The sequence below is a fragment of the Xyrauchen texanus genome, chromosome 31, assembly GCF_025860055.1.
Source record: "Xyrauchen texanus isolate HMW12.3.18 chromosome 31, RBS_HiC_50CHRs, whole genome shotgun sequence".
NCBI classification, from domain to species: Eukaryota; Metazoa; Chordata; class Actinopteri; order Cypriniformes; family Catostomidae; genus Xyrauchen; species Xyrauchen texanus.
This window is the reverse complement of record NC_068306.1, coordinates 6509849-6537795: the sequence shown is the minus strand read 5'-3', so window position 1 is coordinate 6537795 and position 27947 is coordinate 6509849. Positions and strand designations below refer to the sequence as shown.

The following is a 27947-nucleotide window of genomic DNA, read 5'->3' as shown; positions in this document are numbered from 1 at the left end:
CCCCCGTGTGGTTTGCATCTTTCATAGGCGTTGATGACTAAAAGAGCTTGAGCACAAACTCTTGTGTAGTTTAGGTGGAGCTGGATTGCTTCTGTCTACCAAAGAAGATCACACGGATAAAGATGCGCACGTACTGTGGACTATCACACATTTTCAGTGAGTTACTTTCCACTCTGTCATTCAATGTTATACAGATTTATTCATGGAGGAACTGGTGATTATTTTAATTATGTAAAATGCTATTTGAAAGATCTGCTCAAGGTGTGTTATCATATGTTTCTTCTTTATTTATTGGGTCATCTTTTATTGTGTTTTACAGTTGTTCTGCTCTTGTGTGATTATGGGATGTTTTACACATCATCATCATCATCATCATCACCCTCCTCTTCAGAGGAGTCCATCACCGCCACTCCAGAAGCATCAACCAAATTCATATATGACCCTACTGCAACACCCAATACAACAGCGATCCCGACAGAAGACAGCAACTTAACAAGTACAATGACTATGAGTAATTACTCTTCCACAGAGGGCAGGAGCACCACCGCCGCCATGACCAAACTGATCCCTCCACCAGTCCATTCCACAGGACGTCCCATCACCAAAGTAGTCGGGACCACACAAAGTTCTGAGAAAGGTTAGAGGGACGTCTGATGGGAGGGTTTGAAATCATTTTTGGTGGTTTAGATTCACACTCTGCGTTTGGGCTACGGGAGGTGCTCATCTGTCTGCTGTAGTGTTCCCAGTTGAGTACCTGAGTGTGTATTTATCTACTCAAGCGGGTGAATCTCACGGAGGCCGCACATCAAAAGAAAATGACCACGAAAAAATGAGAAATATTAATATGTCAAAAAATACGTCATCAGCACATTTGACTTAAAAATGTATTTTTGTAATTCACATTTTTCTCAATGGCTGTATTACGTTACACAATGGTCCCCCTTGGGCCCGGACATGCGTGCTGGGTCATTATTGTGATGAAAATACTGTCACTTTATTTCTTATAGAGATTCACCCGGATGTTTGTTAGTAATTGCTTTTAAACATTTATCTGCAGAGTTTAAGAGCTGCACCTGTCTACACATTGTGATGTACATTGTTCAATGGAACGCTAACGAAATCCTACCAAAATGTTTCTCACAAGTTTTGTAAAGAGCAGGTTGAAGTGTGTATGTGTGTGTGTATGTGTGTGCGTGTGTGTATGTGTGAGCGTGTATTTATCACTTTGTGGGGACCAAATGTCCCCATAAGGATAGTAAAACCCGAAATTTTTGACCTTGTGGGGACATTTTGTCGGTCCCCATGAGGAAAACAGCTTATAAATCATACTAAATTATGTTTTTTGAAAATGTAAAAATGCAGAAAGTTTTCTGTGAGGGTTAGGTTTAGGGGTAGGGTTAGGTTTAGGGGATAGAATATAAAGTTTGTACAGTATAAAAACCATTATGTCTATGGAAAGTCCCCATAAAACATGGAAACACAACATGTGTGTGTGTGTGTGTGTGTGTGTGTCTGTGTGTGAGTGTGTGTCTGTGTGTGTGTGGGTGGGGGTGTGTTGGTGTGTGTGTGTGTGTGTGTGTGTGTGTGTGTGTGTGTGTGTGATGTGTGTGTGTGTGTGTGTGTGTGTGTGTGTGTGTGTGTGTGTGTGTGTGTGTGTGGGTGTGTGTGTGGGTGAGAGCTTTCTGCATGTTTTTTACCTTTTGATTGCCTTCTCGCCACAACAGAAACATGTGTCTCTGGCCTCACTTAATGGGACAGTTCACCCAAAAATGAAAATTCTCTCATCATTTACTCACACTCATGCCATCCCAGATGTGTGTGACTTTCTTTCTTCAGCAGAACGCAAAGATTTTTAGAAGAATATCTCAGCTCTGTTGGTCTATACAATGCAAAGTGAATGGTGATTAGAACTTTGAAGGTCCAAAACGCACTTAAAGGCAGCATAAAAGTAATCCATACGACTCCAGTGTTTTTATCCATATCATCTGAAATAATTTAATAGGTGTGTGTGAGAAACAGATCAATATTTCAGTAATTTTTTAATATAAATTCTCCACCCTGCCCAGTAGGAGGCGATATGCACGTAGAATGCAAATTACCAAAAGCAAAAGAAGAAGAATGTGAAAGTGAAAGTGGAGATTTATAGTAAAAAATGACATGAATATTGACCTGTTTCTCACCAACATCTATCATATGGCTTCTGAAGACATTGATTGAACCACCGGAGTCTTATGGATTACTTTTAGCTGCCTTTATATGCTTTTCAGACCTTCAAAAATTTGGCCACCAGTCACTTGCATTGTACAGACCTACAGAGCTGAGATATTCTTCTAAAAATGTTAATTTCTGTGCTACTGAATAAAGAAAGTCATACACATCTGGGATGGCATGAGAGTGAGTAAATAATGAGAGAATTTTCATTTTTGGGAGAACTATCCCTTTAACTTGGGGTTTCCCTCTTACGTAAAACTCTGGGATTCCCCCGACGTACTTAAGCACATATAGGTGAATGTGAGGGACAGTCTATATTTTATATTGGTGTTTAAATTTAAATCTGACCCAAAACCTTAAATTCTGTCTTCATTTTCTCACCCTAAGTGAACCTTTTAAAACTTGCAGGCTTACTTTCTTCTGTCCAACACAGAAAGAGTTATTTATAGCAAAATGAAGCTGCTCTTGTCCATACAATGAAAGGGAGCCTTATGGACTACTTCTATTATGCTTTAAGGTGCTTTCTTTTGTCCTTTTTGGAGATTGATAGCCCCAGTCCCCTTTCACTTTCATAATATGAAAAAGAGCAGCATAGAGATTCTGCTAAACTTCTGTTTTCCACTGAAGAAAGAAAGTCATGCCGTTTTTGACCAAGTATATGCCAGAATTGTCATTTTTGGATGAACTATCACTTTAAATGTACTGACACCAAAATTATTTGCTTTTTAAAATGTGATTTTATCATGCTAAAATGCTTCAGACTAATGCAAGGTGCTAATTTCTCTGAGTATTGTCATCATTATATCTGATAGGCTGTAACTTGTCTGTTCTTCCTTTGCAGAACGGTCTAATACTGGAAAACTTCTAGGTGAGCTTGAGTCTCTACACACAGATAGCAACACACATTCACTCTTCTACATGTTCACACTATTACATTTACCTTGAAACACGGTGTATTTTCACATTAAAATAATGCCTATTTTCTCTGATATTGAAAACCATAACAACAAATATCCGTATTATTTCCCAGGTGTCATCATTTTGATCTTCATTGTGATTCTCATCATTATTCTTCTTGGCGTCTTGTATTTTCTGAGAAAGAAAGGAAGAGTAAGACATTACATTTGATTCAAATTTCCATTCCCTTTGCTGCCTCACTTCTCCCTTCTAACACTGTGTCCTAATCAGGTTTTTAGAAGAATATGTCAGCTCTGTAGGTCCATACAAGGCAAGTGAACGGTGATTCAACTTTTGTAGCTCCAAAAAGCACATAAAGACATCATAGAAGACTCCAGTGATTAAATCCATGTCTTCAGAAGTGATAAAACAGGTGTGGGTAAGATACAGATAAATATTTAAGTCCTTTTTTTTCTCTCTAAATTCCCACTTTCACTTTTACATCTGAAAGTGAAAGTTAAAGTGGAGATTTAGTGTATAAATTGACTTAATTAGTGATCTGTTTCTCACCCACACCTATTAAATCGCTTATGAAGACATGGATTTAATCACTGGAGTCTTATGGATTACTTTTATTTATCCTTTCTGCCAGTGGTTCCCGACCCTGTTCCTGGAGGCTCCCCAACACTGCACATTTTGTATATCTCCCTTTTCTAACACAACCAATTCAGGTCTTGGAGTCTCCACTAACGAGTTCAATCAGGTGTGTTTGATTAAGCAGGCATCCAAAATGTGTAGTGTTGGGGGGCCTCCAAGAACAGGTTTGGGAATCACTGCTTTATGTGATTTTCGGAACTACAAATGTCTGGTCACCATTCACTTGCATTGTCTGGACCTACAGAGCTGACATATTTGAGTTCTTCTTACGAAAGAAAGTCATACACATCTGGAACGGCATGAGGGTGAGTAAACGATAAGAGAATTAAAATTTTTGGTGAACTATCCCTTAAACTTGTGGTTTCCCTCTTATGTAAAACTCTGGGATTCCCCCGACGTATTAAGGTGAATGTGAGGGACAGTCAATATTTTTAATTGGTGTTTCAATTTAAATCTGCTGTGTTGACTTGTTGTTGGGCTCCATCCTATGGCGTTAGTTATCCGGTCTCTTTCATGCACATGTGCACTCTTCTAAAATCTTCGCATTTTGAGCACACATATGATGCTGTCTAGGTAGGCAGTTCACTATGATTTGGAACAAATCCAGTGTTTAGCCAACACTGAACATTGACAAAAGTGTGCTCATGTTCACTTTAAATCACTATGTTTAAAATGAACTATTCCTTGCCAGTCATATTGTTTGTAAGGAAATTTAATAGCTATTACAATGGTGACAGTGTCATCATTCAATGCCATTCAACACCTATCTATGCTCTCGTTCTCATTGTAGAGCTACTCGTTTGACCTGACTCATGCCAGCTGCCCTCCCAATGAATACGATACTCCGCTCAGGAGCGTGGAACAACAAGGCGTAAGCTATGAACATACCGACAAAGGCAAGAATAATTCAACATCACTGAATCTTCCTAATACCCCTGGATTTGAGCAATTGTACTCACATTACAGTCCCACAACAGAGTATCAGTGAAGTTCAACACACTTTTAGTGAGGAAGAAATACATGATTTAATTTTCTCTGTCTCTATGGTCAATAATTGAAAAATTAACCTGTGGGTTTCTGTTTAGATTTGCCTATGTGTCTGGACTACATACAAGAAGACAAATCAGAGGATAAGGACAACCTGATGGCCAATGGGTGCACCGGAGAGAAAACTGAACAAACACCTGCTTCTGAAAATGGTAAATACTTTACAAACTTTCGTGAGCTACCTACCAAGACAACATTTCTAGCCAACATGGGTGCACTCTTGGCACAAAGGCTGTTCCAAAGAGCCGGCAGAATCACATTAACCCTTAAACACAACCCTCGTGTCTTTAGAGACCCGGGACCTCATTCCATCATCTGGACCTCTTGTGCCCACTCATCTTTAGTATTCCAAAAATGAATGATCAGTATTTTTATATGCATGTACACACATATTATACATGCTATTTCTAACTCAATGTGGCGCTGATGCTTCATTGATTGACATGACTTACATTTGACACTGCTAGCTGATGTAGAAACAACACTGAAGTAAACTATAGCAAGTTTAACACATGAACAGTGTGGCAGGGTGGAGGGTGGGGCCGGGTCATGATTATACACACCCGGTCACTTATCAGGCTAATCAAGCCTCTGAGAGGGATAAAGGCTAACTGCGGAGGATTGTGCAGGAGAGAGAGATTGTTTACAGGAATGTCCGTCGTGTGTGTGTTTGTGTCTTTGTTTAAGTTTCTCATTAAAATATTATTTACATCGTCAAGCCGGTTCTTGCCTCCTCCTTTCCATTGACTTCTTTACACTGGTGCCGAAACCCGGGAAGGAGGAGTGATACGCCGTAGTAGAGTTCTCGCCACTACCGTCCACCCCAACGGAGTAGCCGCGGCCATCTGCCGGGGGACGACTGGAAGCGGACGATGGCCGCCGACCGCGAGGGGAGAAGGGGCTCCTAACTGACAGCCTGGAGCGGTCAGGGCCGCTGCTAGGGGCGGAGGAGTCTCCTACCAGCCGCTGAGCGGGAAGGGGCTCGCTGCCGACCGCCTGGAGCGGGAGACCCCTTCTGTTCCCCAAGAATGCGGCGGGGCGTTCCGTCCACCAGGGGCTGGAGGTCTGCCTCCGATCCGCCTGGAGAGGCGTGGCTGTCGTCCGTTAGAGGTTGGAGGAGTGGCTGAGGAACAAGCTGTGGCGTATCGGAGAACCGGCTTGACAATATAAATAATAGTTTAATACAAAACTTAAACAAAAGATAAACACACACATGACGGACATGTCCGTAAACTATCTCTCTCTCCTGCACAATCCTCCGCAATCGGCCTTTATCCCTCTCAGAGGCTTGATTAGGGACCGGATGTGTATAATCACGACCCGGCCACGCCCTCCGTCCTGCCACAAACAGATAACATGATAAATGACAACAATACAATACACAGAATCAACATTTAACTCTCACTACAGGTTTGGGAAAATTCCTTCGCATTTAAGGTTCGAAGCAATCCGAATGCATTGCAATGAGCTCAGTGAAGACTTCAGACAGAGTGGAGGAAAATACCGATTTTTAAACATACTGATTTGTCTCTAAGAGCTTCTCTCGGTGGTTACTCACTTTAATGTAGAGGTCGACCGATATTGGATTTTGCTGATACCGATAACTGAGGTGTTTAAAGCTGATAACCATTAATTCAGAGGCTGCAGTCAAAGTTTCACACGGACCTACAGAGACAAAATAGCAAGTATAGGCACAGATGAATTGGCAAAAACCGATAAATTGGTCGATCTCTTCTTTAAAATCTTCCATGTTAATGAGATATTTCTGTCTATTATCTTAAAGAACAACAAAATGTTCCAGATGAGAACAGCTTCTCCTCGAGCCCCAGCTTCACCCCGCCCATGAAGAAAGTCGAGTTTAATCTGGATCTGGATCTGATCGGGATTGAATCTGATCTGAACAGTCCTACAGCAGTCGATGGCAGTGATGCTCCACACAGTGAAAACAACAATCATGTTTCCATTGCTGGTCAGTACAAGCGAAAACAGGGCAACTTTGACTCTTGATTTTGCAACCTGGTCTTGTTATACGTGTCTCCAGGTAAAATTCCCTGTCGTTTCCAGGTGTAATGAACACTAGAGGTGCTCCAGTAAATGTGTTTTTATTACTTTCACTCAAATCATGACTTTAATGGCTGATTATGACTTTATAAATACTTGAACTCAAGCTGACACGGGACACGATAGAGTCGTAAAAGGGAAACGAAATGACGTGGTTGCTTCCGAAAATGTGCTTTTCGTTTCCCTTCTGCATTTTAAAACACTATTGTTTAGATTTAGGCATTGATAAGGTAAAATCACATATATATATATATATTTTAAAACACTAATGGTTTTAGATTAGGGAGGTATTTATATATATATATATAATTCACCTTTAAACCTCATGTCAATATAACACTTTTATTTGCTTTTGGCGCCCCCAGCTGGACATTTCACTGGAAAACTGCAGCCCGTAAATTTGAATGACATTTTTTTTATATGAAACACATTTCACTTATAATTTTTTCTTCACATTTTATAATAATAGTAAAGTCATCAAAACTGTGCAATAACATAAATTAAACTATGGGAATTATATTGTGACTAAACGAAATCCATAATAAATCAAAACTGTTGTATTTTAGCATCTTCGAAGTGGTCCCACTTTACCTAGGATTGACAGAAAAGTACTTTTGACATTTTCTCAACCAGCTTCTTGCGGTTTCACCCTTTTAAACAGTATTGCAGGAGTTCCCATCTGTGTTGGGCTCTTATTGGCTGCTTTTCTTTATTATTTGGTCCAAGTCATCCATTTCAAAAACTTTAATTACATTATATTTTTTATAATGAAATAAATTAATATGGTGGCACAATTATATTTTTGTCTACAAAACTCATTTCAAACATGTAAGCACATGCCCTCAGATCAAAAGATGTTTAAGATCATGAGAAACATTTCAGTCAAGTGTTTAAAAACTGTTGACAGGTAGTGTATATATATATACATATACAGTGCCTTGCAAAAGTATTCAGACCCCTGACCAATTCTCTCATATTACTGAATTACAAATGGTGGACTGAAATGTCATTCTGATTGACATTTTGTAATAAAAACACTGAAACTCAAAATCAGTTATTGTAAGGTTACATTGTTTTTTTTTTTGTTGGGAAATATTTCCAATATTTTTTTTATAAAAAATTACAAATTGAAATATCTTGCTTGCATAAGTATTCAACCCCCCACACCTTAATATTTGGTCGAGCCACCTTTTGTTCCAATAACTGCTTTAAGTGTTTTGGGGTACATGTGTACCAGCTTTCCACACTGTGACGAAGTGATTTTGGCCCATTCTTCCGGGCAGATTTGCTCCAGGTGGTTCAGGTTGGTTGGGTGACGCTAGTGGACTGCAACTTTCCAATAGTGCCACAGATTCTCAATAGGATTGAGAGCAGGACTGTCTGGGCCACTGACATTTATCTTTTTTGTTCTTGAGCCGCTCCAATGTTGCTTTGGCCTTGTCCTTGGGTGTCCTGCTGAAAGGTGAATATCCTCCCAAGCTTCAGTTTTTTAGCGTACTGAAGCCGGTTCTCTTGCTGTATTTCCCTATATTTTGCTCCATCCATTCTTCCTTAATTTCTAACAAGATGCCAGTCCCTGCTGATGAGAAACATCCCCACATCATGATGCTGCCACCACCGTACTTCACTGTAGGGATGGTGTGTCTTGAGGCATTGCACATAGCGCTTTGAGTTTTGGCCAAAAAGCTCTATCTTGGTCTCATCTGACCCACATCGCAGCGGGGTCACTCACGTGCTTTCTGGAAAACTCTAGACGTGCTTTCAGATGGTACTTTTTGAGCAACGGCTTCTTTCTTGCCACCCTCCCATACAGGCCAGCGTTGCGCAGTGCTCTTGATATGGTTGACTGGTGCACCGTTACTCCACTCCCAGCCACTGAACTCTGGAGCTCCTTCAAAGGGATCGTTCGCCTCTCTGTGGCCTCTCTCACCGGTCTCCTTTTTGTTAGAGCACTGAGTTATGAGGGGCGGCTGTGACTCAGGTGGTAGAGCGGGTCGGCCACTAATCACAGGGTTGGTGGTTCGATTCCCGGCCCACATGACTCCACATGCGGAAGTGTCCTTGGGCAAGACACTGAACCCCAAGTTGCTCCCAATGGCAGGCTAGCACCTTGCATAGCAACTCTGCCGCCATTGGTGTGTGAATGTGTGTGTGAATGGGTGAATGAGATCACAGTGTAAAGCTTTGAATACCGTTAAGGCTTAAAAAGGCGCTATATAAGTGCAGACCATTTATGAGGGACGGCCTTGTCTCGGCAGTGCCTGGGTGGTGTGGTGCAGCTTCCACTTCCTGATTGTTGATCCAACTGTGCTCACTGGGATCCAATCATTTGGATATTATGTGGTACCCTTTCCCTATCTATGCATTTTTTATGGCTTTATCTCTGACTTCTGTGGAATGCTCTTTGGTCTTCAGATTCACAGCCTGACCAATGATCCTTCAAATGCGATTGCAACTTAATCGTGTCCTCGCTAGGGCAATTTCTTTCATGGGTGCAACCTGGCAGGAACCACAGCACAGGGGTTGAATACTCATGCATTGTTTGTTCTTTTTATATTTCCCAACATAAAAGCAATGTCACCTAACAATAATTGATTTTGAGTTCCAGTGTTTTAAATTAAATGCACCATTTGTAATTCAGATATATGAGACAATTGGCCAGGGGTCTGAATACTTTTGCAAGGCACTGTATATATATGTATATATATATTTATTAATGATTAGAAGTGCCTGAGACACAGCTCAATGCATGTGCAATATGGTGACTAAGTTAGTGTGTGTTTTATGTTTTAAAGGGAAAGGAACAGCAGACGAGCTGTTTACTGAAATCAATCTAGACGAATCAAAGGAACAAGCATAAAAGTCCCGAGATGTCAAGACCTCCATACCAAGATTCAAACTATACCTGTGTCTGCTCAGGATCAATCAGATCCATTTCATCCTGACTTTAAATTTGTTTTATTTACTATGCATGTAGATTGTATACTGTACATAGCTGTGATGATTGTGGAATAATGTGATGTAGTTTATGTAGGAACTGGTTACAGGTACCTGTACTTTCCTTCGATGGTCGTGACCTGAGGCCTGTCCTGAATCATCCATCTGTATGTAAATGTCTTAAAAATCTGTATCTTCCCCTGATGAGTGCACAATTGTCTGATCTTTGGAAACACACCACTAGACTAGACTACTGTTACAAAGGACATCTAAAGATAGCCCAAGGGACTTTCCAGTCTGACGAGAGCTGCTGAAGAAGATGTTGAAGACTGCGCTTGAACAAGAAATACGTTACATTTAGACAATCTTCTTAAGCTGAAGAAACCACCTAAAGTCTGTCGGACCAAAACTGTTTTTTATTTCTTTTATAATTGCTTAAGTATAGGTGTAAATGGGCAAGTAGAGACCCGTGTCATTTTGTCTACACCTCCATAAATGAGATCTTTATGATTATTTGATATCTATATTTAAGTTTACTATCACAGGGTATCTATTATTTTGTTTATTACAAGAGAAATGAGCACTATATTCATGCAAATAAATACTATATCATGTTGATTTCCTGTGCCACAATGGCGACAACATGGAAGTAAACTATAGCAAGTTTAACATATGAAACGTGTGATTTGGCTTTTGTCATTTGGGCGCTTTACTGACATTATACTGTGCAACTATTAAGACTGAATACTTGTGTTTAACTCGGTGTGTGTTTGGCAGCCAGTTTTGTTTCTTGAAATTTCAGTGTGAAAATAACGAATCATATTTTAGATTTGTCCGGATTGGTTGCAATTTCTCTTTGAGATACAAATGGGTGAAAAAAAAGTAAGCAAAATAAAACCCCACAAAAATATAGTTCCAAAACTTTAGTACATTTAATTATATTATTTTCGAATGGTCTTGAAAATATTTAGAAAAATGCGTTTTGTAGATCCGCCCGATTACGTAAGAGTGTTTGGTGAAATTCCCGTGCATTTATGGGCTAATTTGACAACAGTGTATGAAATATCAAGAATGGAATTACATCATTGTTTCACTTCAAAGAATGGAATCTTGTGTTCCGTTTTGGATTTTGCGTTTGAATTTTGTGCTCTTGGCATCACTTCCACTTTAGCAGACAGCGAAGGTGGGAAACACCTAAAACACACTCTCTCAGACCCAACACGTTCACTATCTGTACAAACATGCTTATACCAGACAGACCATCTGCATCCCATAGACCTCAACTCAAGGGACTGGGCCAAAACAGAGACATTCGGAAACATGAAAGTTTAGCAGAAGCAAAAGTTAAACCTCTTAAAACCACAAAACACACATTGGTGTTGGGGTGTGCTGTCTTCCTGTGTAAATATTGAGGTCAAATGTTTGTATTAAAGACACTGAAGTTCATATTAGAATATAGAGGCGCTAAACAACGTGTTAACACATATTGACAAGAGAATGGATGAAAAGGAAGCTAATTTTCCCCCACATAATGATTTATATTTTATATATTACACGTTATTATGCATTTTAAACACTCACATACTTAAAATAAGTTTAAAAAAAAAAGACTTTAAAAATGTATTTTTTTTTATATTAATTTTTAAACTCACTTCCCACCAGCGCCCCCTATGGACCAGCCGCCACTGCTGTTAATGCTTTGGCACAATCTTTGGTATTATATTATAGTTCCTCAGTGATTGGGTGAATCTCTCAAAAGAGAAGCCTGCCATTAGTGTCATTTTTCACCTTAAAATAATAATAAAAAAATATATATATATAATAATAATATTTAGCATAATGAAAATGAAGCCTATTAAGATAAACATTAAAATGTTTGCCTTGTGACATTTCATTTTTTAGCACATTCCCTCCCCTTCCCAAAAATATTCTCAAACTGCAATGCTCGTAGATGTCTGTACTACAGAAATGAAAATCATATTCAATGCAATTATATTTTGCAAACCAAATCTACATAAATTAGATTCAGCGGATCGACTAGAAAGTGCGCATTTGACACCATAGATCACACAGTTCTTATTGCACGGCTTGAGCGGTTGTAGGGATGTGAGGTGCGCTTTTAAATTGGTTTAATTCCTACCGGACAAACAGAGGTTTTTCAACTGCATGGGTGAATTTACATCATCGTCGGCACCACTTACATGTGGGGTTCCACAAGGGTCCGTTTTAGGGCCCATCCTGTTTTCGTTATATATGCTTCCAATGGGCGCTATTTTAAAAAACAAAGTATCGTTCCATTGCACAAACATATATGCCAGTAAAAAGGAGGATAATCAGGTTAGGGCCTTTTCTAGCATGTCTGAATGATTTAAAAACGTTTGGATGTTGTTGAGCGGGGGGTGTTGGGTTTAGTGCACATCACGGCACCGTTTTGTGGTCCGTTCTGCATAACACAGCGGCTCATTGTTGCTTCACACGGCCCATTCGGCACGTTTTGCGGCCGAACCACCAGCCCACTCTGTACTCCCGATGGACATTCCACCCATCGGCCCAAAAGTGCGTCGGCCCACCGGGAAAATGCCCGGTATGCCAGATTACCAGTCCAGCCCTTGGGATTAGTCAGTCAATGTTGACACGATTGCAAATTGTTCAAAATGCTGCAGCAAGATTGTTGACAGGTTCTTGAAATCGGGACCACATCACTCCAATTTTGTTTTCTTTACATTGGTTGCCAATCCGTTATAGGATTGATTTTAAGATGTTGTTGTTTGTTTTTAAATCTCTAAATGGTATGGCTCTCAGATTTATTACAGATATACTTACCATCAAGATCACTTAGGTCGAGAAGTACTTTAAAATAATACTTGATCTCGAAACTGTTGCTTTGCAACAATGTGTAAATGCTTCAGCACGACGTTTGGAATTTGTTGATAGTCCCTTAGTGATTGGGTGAATCTCTGGAAGAAACGTGGTCATTTTTCACCCCAAAATCAGAAACAAATTTGAAATTATATTTTGCTAAATAAAATATGAAGCCTAACTATTTAGATTGTGGCACTGTGGCATTTTATTTCAAATATATATATATTGAACTGTTGCTTCTACGCAACACGCGTGAACTCTTGAATACAATCTTGTAATTTATTGATAGTCCCTTGGCGCAGTTCATCACTCCACCGCTAGTGGCCGCTGTTTGTTGAGTCTGCGCTCCGGGTTTTCCTCTTCTCAATTCTCAGCTGAAGGCCCGTAAACATCTGACAACATGCCGCTGTCGCGGGTCTCCTACTCGCGTTTACACCCGAACAACGCATTTCTCATGAAAGCAAGAGGCTCGTGGATTTATTAAACACCACTGGGGCGTTAAGTGCGTCGTTGTATGTAATTCAATCATGATTATCGAATATTGAGGCGCGTAACGCGGTCGAGACGCACAAAGAGAGAGATTATGGAGTGAGCGCGCGACGCACGGCCGCGATAATCATTATTTTACTAACGATAATAAATCATATTATGGCGTCTGTGATACAGGCGTGTCGTAGTTTGGCTCTTTCCACCTGGCTGCTGTCCTTCTGTTTCGTGCATCTGCTGTGTTTGGACTTCACGGTGGCGGAGAAAGAGGAATGGTACACGGCGTTCGTCAACATAACGTACGTGGATCCGGACACGACCAAGGTCCGGACTGAGAAAACGGAGTGCGGCCGTTACGGGGAGCACTCGCTCAAACGCGAGGCCAGAGGCGTGTTGGTGATGCCCGCCGCAACGCAGGACAGACATGCGTGTGACCCCAACACCAGATTCACGCCGGGCGGACACGGCGCGTGGATCGCTCTCATCGGCACGGGAAACTGCACATTTAAAGAAAAAATCAGACATGCCGTGGGACACAACGCATCAGCCGTGGTCATCTTCAGCGTGGGGTCTCCCAACCCTAATGAGACCATTACCATGCCGCATCCAGGTGAATACACATCAGTGATTGGTACATGCATGTGTGTGTTGGTGTTGTGTGTGACGGTTAATTCATAAATGCATGCGTGGTTATGAGTGACGGTGAAAACATTAATGCATACCTGGTTATGAGTGACGGTGAATGCATTAATGCATACCTGGTTATGAGTGACGGTGAATGCATGAATGCATACCTGGTTATGAGTGACGGTGAATGCATTAATGCATACCTGGTTATGAGTGACGGTGAATGCATTAATGCATACCTGGTTATGAGTGACGGTGAATGCATGAATGCATACCTGCTTATGAGTGACGGTGAATGCATGAATGCATACCTGGTTATGAGTGACGGTGAATGCATGAATGCATACCTGGTTATGAGTGACGGTGAATGCATGAATGCATATCTGGTTATGAGTGACGGTGAATGCATTAATGCATACCTGGTTCTGAGTGAAGCTTAATGCATTAATGCATACCTGGTTCTGAGTGACGGTGAATGCATTAATGCATACCTGGTTATGAGTGAAGCTGAATGCATTAATGCATACCTGGTTATGAGTGACGGTGAATGCATTAATGCATACCTGGTTATGAGTGAAGCTGAAAGCATTAATGCATACCTGGTTATGAGTGAAGCTGAATGCATTAATGCATACCTGGTTCTGAGTGAAGCTGAAAGCATTAATGCATACCTGGTTATGAGTGACGGTGAATGCATTAATGCATACCTGGTTATGAGTGAAGCTGAAAGCATTAATGCATACCTGGTTATGAGTGAAGCTGAATGCATTAATGCATACCTGGTTATGAGTGACGGTGAATGCATTAATGCATACCTGGTTATGAGTGAAGCTGAATGCATTAATGCATACCTGGTTATGAGTGAAGCTGAATGCATTAATGCATACCTGGTTCTGAGTGAAGCTGAAAGCATTAATGCATACCTGGTTATGAGTGACGGTGAATGCATTAATGCATACCTGGTTATGAGTGAAGCTGAAAGCATTAATGCATACCTGGTTATGAGTGAAGCTGAATGCATTAATGCATACCTGGTTATGAGTGACGGTGAATGCATTAATGCATACCTGGTTATGAGTGACGGTGAATGCATTAATGCATACCTGGTTATGAGTGACGGTGAATGCATTAATGCATACCTGGTTATGAGTGACGGTGAATGCATTAATGCATACCTGGTTATGAGTGAAGCTGAAAGCATTAATGCATACCTGGTTATGAGTGACGGTGAATGCATTAATGCATACCTGGTTATGAGTGACGGTGAATGCATTAATGCATACCTGGTTATGAGTGAACCTGAAAGCATTAATGCATACCTGGTTATGAGTGAAGCTGAATGCATTAATGCATACCTGGTTATGAGTGACGGTGAATGCATTAATGCATACCTGGTTATGAGTGAAGCTGAATGCATTAATGCATACCTGGTTATGAGTGACGGTGAATGCATTAATGCATACCTGGTTATGAGTGAAGCTGAAAGCATTAATGCATACCTGGTTATGAGTGAAGCTGAAAGCATTAATGCAGACCTGGTTATGAGTGACGGTGAATGCATGAATGCATACCTGGTTATGAGTGACGGTGAATGCATGAATGCATATCTGGTTATGAGTGACTGTGAATGCATTAATGCATACCTGGTTATGAGTGAAGCTGAATGCATGAATGCATACCTGGTTATGAGTGAAGCTGAATGCATTAATGCATATCTGTTATGAGTGACGGTGAATGCATGAATGCATACCTGGTTATGAGTGATGGTGAATGCATGAATGCATATCTGGTTATGAGTGACGGTGAATGCATTAATGCATACCTGGTTATGAGTGAAGCTGAATGCATGAATGCATACCTGGTTATGAGTGAAGCTGAATGCATTAATGCATATCTGTTATGAGTGACGGTGAATGCATGAATGCATACCTGGTTATGAGTGATGGTGAATGCATTAATGCATACCTGGTTATGAGTGACGGTGAATGCATGAATGCATACCTGGTTATGAGTGACGGTGAATGCATGAATGCATACCTGGTTATGAGTGAAGCTGAATGCATTAATGCATATCTGGTTATGAGTGACGGTGAATGCATTAATGCATACCTGGTTATGAGTGAAGCTGAATGCATTAATGCATATCTGTTATGAGTGACGGTGAATGCATGAATGCATACCTGGTTATGAGTGACGGTGAATGCATTAATGCATACCTGGTTATGAGTGAAGCTGAATGCATTAATGCATACCTGGTTATGAGTGACGGTGAATGCATACCTGGTTATGAGTGACGGTGAATGCATTAATGCATATCTGGTTATGAGTGACGGTGAATGCATTAATGCTTACCTGGTTATGAGTGACGGTGAATGCATTAATGCATACCTGGTTATGTGTGAAGCTGAATGCATTAATGCATACCTGGTTATGAGTGACGGTGAATGCATTAATGCATACCTGGTTATGAGTGACGGTGAATGCATTAATGCATACCTGGTTATGAGTGAAGCTGAATGGATTAATGCATACCTGGTTATGAGTGACGGTGAATGGATTAATGCATACCTGGTTATGAGTGACGATTAATGCATACCTGGTTATGAGTGAAGCTGAATGCATGAATGCATACCTGGTTATGAGTGACGATTAATGCATACCTGGTTATGAGTGAAGCTGAATGCATGAATGCATACCTGGTTATGAGTGATGGTGAATGCATTAATGCATACCTGGTTATGAGTGAAGCTGAATGCATGAATGCATACCTGGTTATGAGTGACGGTGAATGCATGAATGCATACCTGGTTATGAGTGACGGTGAATGCATTAATGCATATCTGTTATGAGTGACGGTGAATGCATTAATGCATACCTGGTTATGAGTGACGGTGAATGCATTAATGCATACCTGGTTATGAGTGACGGTGAATGCATTAATGCATATCTGTTATGAGTGACGGTGAATGCATTAATGCATATCTGTTATGAGTGACGGTGAATGCATTAATGCATATCTGTTATGAGTGACGGTGAATGCATTAATGCATACCTGGTTATGAGTGACGGTGAATGCATTAATGCATACCTGGTTATGAGTGACGGTGAATGCATGAATGCATACCTGGTTATGAGTGACGGTGAATGCATGAATGCATACCTGGTTATGAGTGACGGTGAATGCATTAATGCATACCTGGTTATGAGTGACGGTGAATGCATGAATGCATATCTGGTTATGAGTGACGGTGAATGCATGAATGCATACCTGGTTATGAGTGACGGTGAATGCATGAATGCATACCTGGTTATGAGTGACGGTGAATGCATGAATGCATACCTGGTTATGAGTGACGGTGAATGCATGAATGCATACCTGGTTATGAGCGACGGTGAATGCATTAATGCATACCTGGTTATGAGTGACGGTGAATGCATGAATGCATATCAAGTTATGAGCGACGGTGAATGCATGAATGCATACCTGGTTATGAGTGATGCAACAATTTTCCAAGCCCTGAAAAGTTGCATGCTCCAGGAAAGTGTGTCTGATGGATTTATGAGGGTCAGAGGTGTGGTTAATTGGGTTGAGACCAGAATTTCCAGCTTTTCACATCTGCAATTCATGAATGACGTTGTAGAGGAGTTTGATGTTCATGCTCGACTAGAACGGTCACATCAGCGTTCTGTTTATTCAGCACATTTCACAGAGGAAACATCGCTGTAATGCCTTCATCTGATGACTCAATCTATTTCTATCTCGTTGCAAAGAGTTGCAAAAATGTTGCTTGTTGAGTTCCTCTCTTTTTTCTACTCAACTATCTCAGTTTCTTTATATTGATGTATGAACATATCTTTCTCTGCATCTCTCTCTTTTATTTTCATTCTCTCTCTCTCGCTTGGTGTCTTGTCTGAATGAGTATGAGTTGTTTTCGAACTAAAGAAACGGTAATGGGATGTGTCAAAGGCTTCAGGAGGGGGCAAGGCCAAAATAACAAACAGAAAGAATCGTCTCTGAAGTGGGAAGTAAGGATGCTTGCACACTGGGGTCATTTGCTACGGTCTGATTCCGAGTGCGATTGTTCCCGGTAGACCCCGCAGCGATGGTCTTAGGGTTACTCACGCTTGTGTCCAAGGTGAAGTTGTCGCCACTGTCATCTCCAATTATACCCTATATTTATAACATAATATTATTTATATATAGTATTTATAAGGTGGATATATAGATAGACAGATATTATTTATAGTGGTGATTGTACTTGTATGTCATTGTGGTGTCAATACTTTTTTGGGGCTTTCAGGAATGTGTGGATCCTCGTGTTGTAGAAACTAATGATGTCATCATCGGCTAAAACACACTCGCATGTTTACTTCCTGAACGATTGTGCACCCGAGACCGAGTTGCTTTCACATTCACGCGAATCACGCTACAGTTCCATTGCAACCGAAGTCAGACCACCTCCTACGTGTAGTCTTGGGTTCGGGGACCGCGGTGCGCACCCCGGCTTTCACAGTACCAATTTCTCATGCGAACCATTCTCGATCTAAACTGCCAGTGTAAAAGCACCCTAAATTACCTAAAAAGGAAAAAACAAACAAACAACAGAACGTTCCGGACTCCCTTTCTAACTATAAACAGGAGAAAACCTCCATACTATGTCCATATATTAATGACTATTTACAAGATTTACAAAAAACAAATAAGAACTGTAAAAATCTGTGAATGAGATCACTCCTCAATTTACAAGTGGAACAGGTTACTTACAACTTTTGACAAATACAACCTTTATGTACGGATGGATAGGATAACATCAAGTGAACTACAAAAAGAATGGAAAATGGAAGCTGGGTTGAAGTGCACGGCGAGGACGGTTCGAAATAGGCTCCTGGGGGCAGGGCTGAAGTCTTGCAAAGCTAGAAGGAAGCCCTTCATCAATGAGAAGCAAAGAATGGCCAGGCTGAGGTTCGCAAAAGACCATAAGGATTTGACCGTAGAGGACTGGAGTAAGGTCATTGTAAATGGTCTGCTCTTATATAGCGCCTTTTTAACCTTAGCAGTATTCAAAGTGCTTTAGACTGCGTCTCATTCACCCATTCACACATTCACACACCAATGACGGCAGAGCTGCCATGCTAGGCGCTAGCCTGCCGTTGGGAGCAACTTGGGGTTCAGTGTCTTGCCCAAGGACACTTCGGCATGTGGAGTCATGTGAGCCGGGAATCGAACCATCAACCCTGCGATTAGTGGACAATCCGCCCTACCACCTGAGCCACAGCCACCGCCGCCATCTTCTCTGATTAGTCCAATTTTCAGCTTTGCCCAACACCTGGTCGTCTAATGGTTAGACGGAGACCTGGAGAGGCCTACAAGACACAGTGTCTCACACCCACTGTGAAATTTGGTGGAGGATCGGTGATGATCTGGGGGTGCTTCAGCAAGGCTGGAAGCGGTGAGATTTGTCTTTGTGAAGGATGCTTGAATCAAGCCAAGTACAAGGTTTTCCTGGAAGAAAACTTGCTTCCTTCTGCTTGACAATATTCCCCAACTCTGAGGATTGGATTTTCCAGCAGGACAATGCTCCATGCCACACAGCCAAGTCAATGAAGGTGTGGATGGAGGACCCCTGGATCAAGACCCTGTCATGCCCAGCCCAATCTCCAGACCTGAACCCCATTGAAAACCTCTGAATGTGATCAAGAGGAAGATGATTGATAACAAGCCATCAAACAAAGCCGAGCTGCTTGTAGTTTTGCACCAGGAGTGGCATAAAGTCACCCAACAGCAATGAGAAAGACTGGCAGAGAGCATGCCAAGATGATGATGAAAATCAGGGTTATTCCACCAAATATTGATTCGTGAACTCTTCCTAAGTTAAAACACATGAGTATTGTACATAACTGCATTATTTGAGGTCTGAAAATGCTTATTTTTTCTGTTATTTTGACCAGTTGTCATTTTCTGCAAATAAATGCTCTAAATGACCATATTTGGAATTTGGGAGAATTGTCGTCAGTACTTTATAGAAAATAAATTAAATGTTCGTTTTACTCAAACACACACCTATAAATAGTAAATCCAGAGAAACGGATCATTTTTGCAGTGGTTTCTTAATATTTTTTCCAGAGCTGTATATAATAGTGTCAGTAGATTAACATTTTCAATCATGTTTAACCTCATGATTTTTCATAGTTAATCGCAATTAATCTCAGATTTTAAACGTGCTGAAATTTGACTATATATATACACTTATTTCCTGTAAAAGTGCATTTATTTCCATTTACATTTATGCATTTGGAGGACGCTTTTATCCAAAGCGACTTACAGTGCACTTATTACAGGGACAATCCCCCCGGAGCAACCTGGAGTTAAGTGCCTTGCTCAAGGACACAATGGTGGTGACTGTGGGGATCAAACCAGTGACCTTCTGATTACTAGTTATGTGCTTTAGACCACTACACCACCACCAAATCACCTCCATTTCCTTCTTTGGAAAGCACAAAACAATATGTAAAAATAATGCTTTATTAACATTTTCCAAACTCCCCAGTACAAAGACAGAAATTCACTAAAATAGCACCAATTGAAGTTTACCAAAGTGTAAGTGTGATGTTGACTGATGGATTGAACTACTTTCATTGCAATGCACATTAAATCTCTTAAACACTCATCCTCCACAATCGGGCTTTTCACTTTGGAGATGAAATGCACATGATTTGTTTCAGGGCAGTGAGCGTATTGAACACCATAAGAAAATGGCGGGGGAAGCTGTGCACAAACGGGAATATACATATATAAACGCGTCCGTACAGACTCGTGGTAAAGCGAGAATGTTTTGAGTGCTCGACCGTGCAACGGCGGAAATATTCCCGATCCTCAAGTCTGAGACTGGTTGAGTGTTGCTCTGTCAGTTTGTCTAGTTTGTGCATTGGTTGATCAGTTGATCTCTTTCAGACACCGGTGATGTGGTCGCCATCATGATTCCTGAACCGAAGGGTCGTGAATTGGTTCTTCTCCTGGAGAGGAACATCACCATTCACATGCACATCACCATAGGAACACGGAACCTCCAGAAATACGTCAGCCGCACCTCCGTGGTCTTCGTCTCCATCTCCTTCATCATCCTCATGATCATCTCACTGGCCTGGCTCGTATTTTACTACATCCAGCGGTTCAGATATGCCAACGCCAGGGACCGCAACCAGGTACGCAAACACACAGAGTTGTGGAATCGTTCGCCACTAGATACGAGGAACCGCTGTTATCATTTACTCGCTCATTTCAATCATTACTTACAAGGGCAAAGTTGTTTTGCTGAATGCCCAGATTACTCGTTTCCATACAAAATATACAGGATATGTCCATAATTATGTGTAATTAGTGTTTTTTGTCCTTTTGGAGCTTGACAGTATAAAAACACTGTCCAGTTTCATTGCATGGAAAACTGCGGCTAGGACATTCTGCTAAATTTCTCTTTTTGTGTTCAACACAAGACAATCATACAGGTGTTGTATAACGAAATAAATGACATTTAAGCGTTGAACTATGCCTTTAATGCATTTGACACAACTTGGTCAGTGCATTGTGTAAGAACCAGATAGGAAATGACCTTGTGTGTCAGTGTTATTGCTCGTTTCTGGTGTTTGTGGTGGATCGAGGCCAGAAGACTTTCATCACAGGAAAACAACTTCAGCCTAAAGGCGACGGAGTCATTCATTACTGCACACAGTCTTTAATTATAATAGATGAGGTACAAAGAGAGATCTTTGAGATAAGAGATGAAAGGACATTGGAAAAAGAGAGTTGTTTACATACCCCTTGCAGAATCTAACGTGTTTTTCCATTTAAAAAAAACGGTGATCATGAAAAGTTATTTTTTATTTTTTATTTAGTGTTGCCCTGCAGACACTGCATAAAGCTGCGTTCACACTGCCAGTGACACAAAGCGACCTCATCTCATTCATTTTCAATGAGAGCCGGAGACTTCCGGCAACACGAACGACGGCGCCCATTGGCGACCGGATGTGGGCGTGTCCAGCGACACGACAAAGTTGACAATTGTTTAATTTTATGCAAATGAAGAGCAACTTTCGGGAGCGACAGCCAACACGAGAGATGATGGTAGAGCTCACGTGATCCTAATATTTGAATAATAATATTAATGGTAAAGGAACAGTGCTGTTTAGACTCTCCATACACACCGCTAGCGACCTAACCGCCAGCAACTGGCGACATGCAGCGACAAAATGGCTTGCAGTGTGAACGCAGCTTAAGAGATTTATTTGTTTGTGATACTGAAGTATGAGTCCTTCAGTTGTCCTGTATGTTGTTGTTAAAAATGTTCTGTTCTCTGATTGGTCAGAGGAGATTGGGGGATGCGGCCAAAAAAGCCATCAGCCAGTTACAAGTGCGAACCATCAGGAAAGGCGATCAGGTAAACAACTCACGTTTAATCATGATGTCATAATATAGATGTTTTTTAAACACTGAAAACAAAGTCCACATGTAATGATAGTCGAGGTCATAATTGAGTTCATCCTGACTCTGTTCTACCCTCTCTGAGCCGCACAGTTTTGGTACTGTACCTTTAAATCTTCAATATATAAATGTTATAATTGGCTGGATTGTTTTTGCCATGATTTGCCCTTTTAAACATCCAATATTATTGTTTTTAAATGTAAGCTTGGTGGTTTCTACTGGTATTGAAATGTAGGTTTTCTTTATAACATTGTTTTTACTTTGTTTTTCTTCTTTAGGAAACGGAGAGTGATTTTGATAACTGTGCCGTGTGTATCGAGGGCTATAAACAAAATGATGTAGTGAGAATCTTACCCTGCAGGTAAACACACCGGTGTTTAAGAAACTAGATGCCGATTTATAGTGGACTTTGCCTCGACCGATAACTAAGGTGGTGGATAAGGCACATAACCGATAAACCGATACAAACATCGTTTTTATAGTTTAAATGGTGGTGTTTATTTGCAAGACCATGGCTACCTCAGGTAAAATCAAGCATGGGTCGTCAATACCATGGTAAAATGCTGATCTCCTGGGATTGAATGGTGCCAAAAACATCCAGTGAGGGGCAGTTCAGTGGACAGAAGCGCTGTGTTGATGAGAGAGGTCAACAGAGAATAGCCAGACTGGTTTGAACTGACAAAGTCTACAGTAACTCAGATAACCGCTCTGTACAATTGTGCTGAGACGAACATTATCTCTGAATGCGATGCTGAGATGCAGGTTGGTGCATCTTATCACTTGGCTCGTTGAGACCTAGAACGCGTGGAGGCTTCACGCTATTCTCCGCGGCATCCATGCGCAACCGTGAGCGAGAACCATATTATAGCCACCACGAGGAGGTTACCCCACGTGACTCTACCCTCCCTAGCAACCGGGCCAATTTGGTTAGTAGTTAAAGATTAACTACTTATATAAAGTGAAACCGAAGGTGGCTACACAACAAGTTAGCAACAAAGTAGCTAACTACATTGAAACTACTTAAAGTCAACAGGAAATCAAAACTGAGCCCATTTACTTTTATACATGTTCCTGGTCTTATTGTGCACAAATTCATAAGTGTATATTATTACAAAAGACAAACATGTCTTCAATCTTTTATGGAAATATAATCCGAAACCACCGTCCTTTTGATCACCTTCCAATTGATTCCTGATGGATCAAATCAAGACACCTTTTTTTCTTTAAATGCCCCGTTTCACTCAGAAATACGTCACATTATGGAAGTAAAATTGGTTGCAGAGCAACTTCATGTTGACTTAAAACAAGGGTTGTCAGTCGATTAAAATTTTTTATTGAATTTAATACACAAAATGCCGATTAATTGCATATGTGAATGTTTGCCGAGTAAGCCCCTCAAATATCAATAATTGTATATTTAACGATTAAATTACATTTCAACCATTAAATTGAAATAATTATATATTATAGAAATAATAAGTCAGATTAAAACATTGATAAGAAAGAAGAAAAGTGGCTTTATAAGGCAATGCATTGTTTATTTTCATATTATCAAACATAAGCTCATCATTGGCCTTCAGGCTACCTGCTATTCATTTCACAATAGAATTAATCACTCCGAGATTTATTAAAAGGGTTTTCCTAAAGACTCGCCAATGAACACCTGCGTCAAACGGACGCTTCTGGAGCGTCTCACTGTGGTTGCATCGCATCAGAAACGCAGCATTTTGTGGTCGCTCAAGTTAAACGTAGTTTGAAACTTCGCAAAACACATCTCGAGATCCGTGCAGCTGAGTTTGAACGCGAGAACGGTTCCTCATCTTTCGCTGTCGCTAGCGTCAAGCCTGAGTTTGGTTTGTTCTCGCTACAGCTGGAGTATCGCTTACTGCCTCCTGCTGAAAACAGCTGGTACTTCAAGCTTGAATTGATACATTTTAGGAGAGTGCGGATGATGCATTTCTTTTCTCTCTCTCTGATATATTTCCTTATCTCTCTTAGGCATCTCTTTCATAAGTGTTGTGTTGACCCATGGTTGGTGGACCATCGTACGTGTCCCATGTGCAAAATGAACATCCTCAAAGCTCTAGGCCTTACGGTTGGTGTCTCTCTCTCTCTTATCAGAGGTCTAGTGTGTCACGTATGGTTTAGTCCTGCTTAGACTTCGCTTTTTACATGAAGCTCAGTTTAATGATTGACTTGTTTTGATTGGTTTTTGATTAAACATTAGTTACATTGAGTTTTTGGCGAGAACATTTCAGCCGATTTGAACTCTAGTCCTTAAGCTCTGCTCTATGAATGGAGGCCTATTCAAGTGTGTTTAACTCTATGCTGTGCAGTCGAGTGCAGAGTGTTTGAATGAACTTCCTCTGGAATACGAGCTCGCCGTGGGGGGCGTGGCTCTCAACGCCATGGTGATGAGCAATGATGTCATGCCCGGGGATGTCGCCGGGGGGCGGGACCCTGGTGTCAGGATGGTGGGTCTCCCTCAGGTTCTCCTGGACTCAGAGCCGCTGTCCCAGGACACCATGCCAACTGAACAAAGTGAGCGACATGTAATTGTAAAGTGCGTTTAGCTGTTGGATTTGTGCGCGTGGTCATTTTGTATAGAATTGAAACCCTTGATAAAATCAAGTTCCACCCAATGTTTTTCCTTGTTCCTGTTTTACTCAGAAATATGTCCGATTACATTCATGAGAAAACTGTTTAATGTTGACTTCAACTTTTCAGTTCATATTAGAGGTCGACCGATAGTGGATTTTGCCGATACCGATGACTACGGTGGTGGGAAAGGCCGATAACTGATTAATCGGACGATAGTTTTTAAAAATTGATTAATAGAATATAAAAGTATAAACGAGCCCTAAACACACCAGGGACTCTTATTTTGAAATGATGAAAAAACTATCGGCATATATTTTCGCCAATATCAATAGTTCCAAAAAGCAACTATCGGCACCGATATATCCATAAAACCGATATATCGGTCAACCTATATTTCATATATTTAAAAACTGTGTTAGCATCCAATTAAAAGCAGTCAATAAAGAAATATTTAATTTGAATATTTGTAAAATAAGCCCAAATTGCATCCATGGAAATGCACTCCGAAAATCGTATACTATCTGAGAACCTTTTGGCATACTATTTTCGACTTACTCAAGTTGGGACACACTAATTATTATCTTGCATACTATTTAGTATGTATAGCATGTGAATTGGGACGCAGCCATACTGAATAATGTTTTTTATCTTCTACAGGTGAGCTACAGCCGATAGCCTGTGGCAGTTCAGAGGGGTCTCTTGCTACAGGGGCGGGGCATTCGGACATTGACACGCCCTCTGAAGAGAACAAGTGCTGAACCAGCCACACCCACTTGTGCTATGGATCTGTAGTTTGGGTTGCCCATGTGAACCGGTGCAGGTGGCAACGGGCTTTAATCTCAGTGGAATTTTGGCCAGTAACTCTCAATATAACTCATTGCCCCTGAAAACATTATTTTCGTCTTTTCTTCCTTTCTATTGCTCTGGGAACTCTGTTCCCTTTTTTAAACGAACGGCCAATTTAGAGCCCACTAGAGGGTAAAGCACTTGTTCGGTATCGGCAGACAATCCGTTCTGCTCTGCTTGACAATCAAACCGTCACTCTCCAGTCTTTCCTACTGTTGCAGTTTTACCGTCGTCTCTGATCCCAGTGCAGAGGACGGAGCGCATTGAAGACTATTTTGAATCTGAAAAAAGGTGGTTTATTTTTCTATTGAGATGCGTTTGATGTGCTCAAGTCCTGCAGTATTAAAAGAGTGTCAGTATTTAGATGCCTTCTTGGAGGAGGACGTCCGGGTTTAGGATTTGACCCTCACCAAAGACACCAGACAAGAGCATGTGATTTCAGACATTGTTGATTTGGGAGGAAGGAAAACTGTGGAACTTTCTAGGAAGTGCTGTTTGGATTCTGTGGACTGGGACATGTGATGTTTGCTGTGCATGCCACATGCCCGCTTCACCTGTGTTTGGATTTTAGTGGACTCCATTTTAAAGGGATAGTGCACCCAAAAATGAAAGTTACGTCATTATTTACTCAACATCATGTCGGTCCAAACCCATAGGTCTGTTATATGTTCTTTAGAGCATGAAAGCAGAATTTTCGAAAAATCTCCACACAGTTCTTTTCCATACAACAACAGTTATGTCAAGCTCCTAAAAGGACAACAAGTCATAAGTGTTCCATATGACCAAGTCGCCATACGATAGTTGCTGTTATTCACTGATAATCTTTCGATTCCAAAATGCCATGCCGTACCAAGTTTAACGACTTCGATGGCAAATGTTAATGGTTCTTGTGCATGTCTAAGCAAACTCGATGCATTAGTGAGAGTATGTGGAATGGAGAATGTGATTATAACACTCTGGCAGAGGGGAAGATTTTCAGTGAATAACGACTTAAAAGGGAAATTTCACTGAAAATGTTTAATTATCTCATGATTTACTCACTCTCATGCTATTCCGGATGTGTATGACTATCTGTCTTCGGCAGAACACAAATGAAGATTTTTAGAAAAATATTTCAGCCCGGTTGGTCCTTACAATGCAAGTTAATGGTGACCAGAACTTTGAAGCGCATAAAGGTAGCATAAAAGTTAATTTTAAGGTTTAATCCATGTCCTCAGAAGTACTCAAATTGATATTGGCTGAGAACAGACCAAAATATTCATCCCCCTCCCCTGTAAATCTTGACATCAGCAGTCTCCTTGGCGATCTTGATTTTCATGATGTTTGGACCTTCAAAGTCCTGGTCACCATTCACTTGCATTGTGAGGACCAACAGAGCTGAGATATTCTTTCTTAAAATCTTCATTTGTGTTCTGCAGAAGAAGAAAAAGTCTACATCTGGCATGGCACGAGGATGAGTAAATCACGAGTTTTAATTTTTGGGTGAACTATCCCTTTAATATTCAGTCTTTCCTCACAGAAAACAATCGAATGACTTCAGAAGACTTGGAATGATGTGAATGAGTCATTTGTACCACTTTCATGGCTTTTTAATAGTGTCCGACAGACTTGGTCACAATGAACGGTCATTTTATGGAAAAGAGCTGCGCGAAGATTCTACGGAAACTCTCCTTTTGTGTTCTACAGAAGAATCCAAGTGATATGAGATGTATAGTGACACGAGGGTGAGTAAATAGTGACAGATGTTTCATTTTTTTTGGTGAACTGTTGCTTTAAACCTGTAACCTGTTCTTCCTCGTTTGGTTTAACTGTACATCGTAAATTATTTTGTCTATATATGAGACCCGTTTTGTTTTTCTCCTTAATTGCCATGTTTTCCCTCATGCACTTTATGTATTTAGAGACTGAATTTAATTTGAGATTGAGATTCTGATTTGAGTCACGAGTTTGTATATTCACTCACATGTAAATGCACACAAGTTCACCCCCTTTACTGGACGTGGACACCACCTTGAATGAAACACACCAACTTAAATTCCTCCCTTCTCATTTACACACATGCATACAGGACAGATTTGTTCCCATGGCTTCTGCCCTTTCATGGTCAATATTTTGCACGTGTTTTCAGTCGGACTGCTTTGAATATTAATAAATTTTAATGTTCATTTTTTGCTGTGAACTTCCTTCTCATTGACTGATTTACAGCATGTGTTGCTTTTGACGTTCCGATGATGTAACA

General features: G+C 40.8%; 2 protein-coding genes across 2 annotated transcripts; both read left to right on the top strand.

Annotated features, from left to right (window-relative positions):
• Positions 1–2: 2 nt before the first annotated feature.
• LOC127625202 (uncharacterized) lies at positions 3–10502 on the top strand. Its single transcript, XM_052100336.1, has 8 exons — positions 3–156; positions 320–637; positions 3053–3079; positions 3242–3321; positions 4556–4661; positions 4851–4964; positions 6596–6781; positions 9669–10502. The coding sequence occupies exons 1-8, from the start codon at positions 123–125 to the stop codon at positions 9731–9733; spliced, it is 930 nt and encodes a 309-aa protein (XP_051956296.1). The 5' UTR covers positions 3–122; the 3' UTR covers positions 9734–10502.
• Positions 10503–13040: 2538 nt separating this feature from the next.
• Positions 13041–27879, top strand: LOC127625200 (RING finger protein 150-like). Its single transcript, XM_052100334.1, has 7 exons — positions 13041–13768; positions 20738–20988; positions 22146–22217; positions 22540–22622; positions 24260–24356; positions 24598–24802; positions 25520–27879. The coding sequence occupies exons 1-7, from the start codon at positions 13321–13323 to the stop codon at positions 25618–25620; spliced, it is 1257 nt and encodes a 418-aa protein (XP_051956294.1). The 5' UTR covers positions 13041–13320; the 3' UTR covers positions 25621–27879.
• Positions 27880–27947: the final 68 nt, after the last annotated feature.

Excerpts from the sequence above, each read along its gene's own strand:
- LOC127625202 (XM_052100336.1), top strand. The coding sequence starts at position 123 with ATGCGCACGTACTGTGGACTATCACACATTTTCA. Across the intron at positions 3,322-4,555 it reads TTCTGAGAAAGAAAGGAAGA|AGCTACTCGTTTGACCTGAC; the intron begins GTAAGACATTAC and ends TTCTCATTGTAG. Across the intron at positions 4,965-6,595 it reads AACACCTGCTTCTGAAAATG|AACAACAAAATGTTCCAGAT; the intron begins GTAAATACTTTA and ends ATTATCTTAAAG.
- LOC127625200 (XM_052100334.1), top strand. The coding sequence starts at position 13,321 with ATGGCGTCTGTGATACAGGCGTGTCGTAGTTTGGCTCTTTCCACCTGG. Across the intron at positions 22,623-24,259 it reads GTGAGAATCTTACCCTGCAG|GCATCTCTTTCATAAGTGTT; the intron begins GTAAACACACCG and ends TATCTCTCTTAG. Across the intron at positions 24,357-24,597 it reads TCAAAGCTCTAGGCCTTACG|TCGAGTGCAGAGTGTTTGAA; the intron begins GTTGGTGTCTCT and ends TATGCTGTGCAG.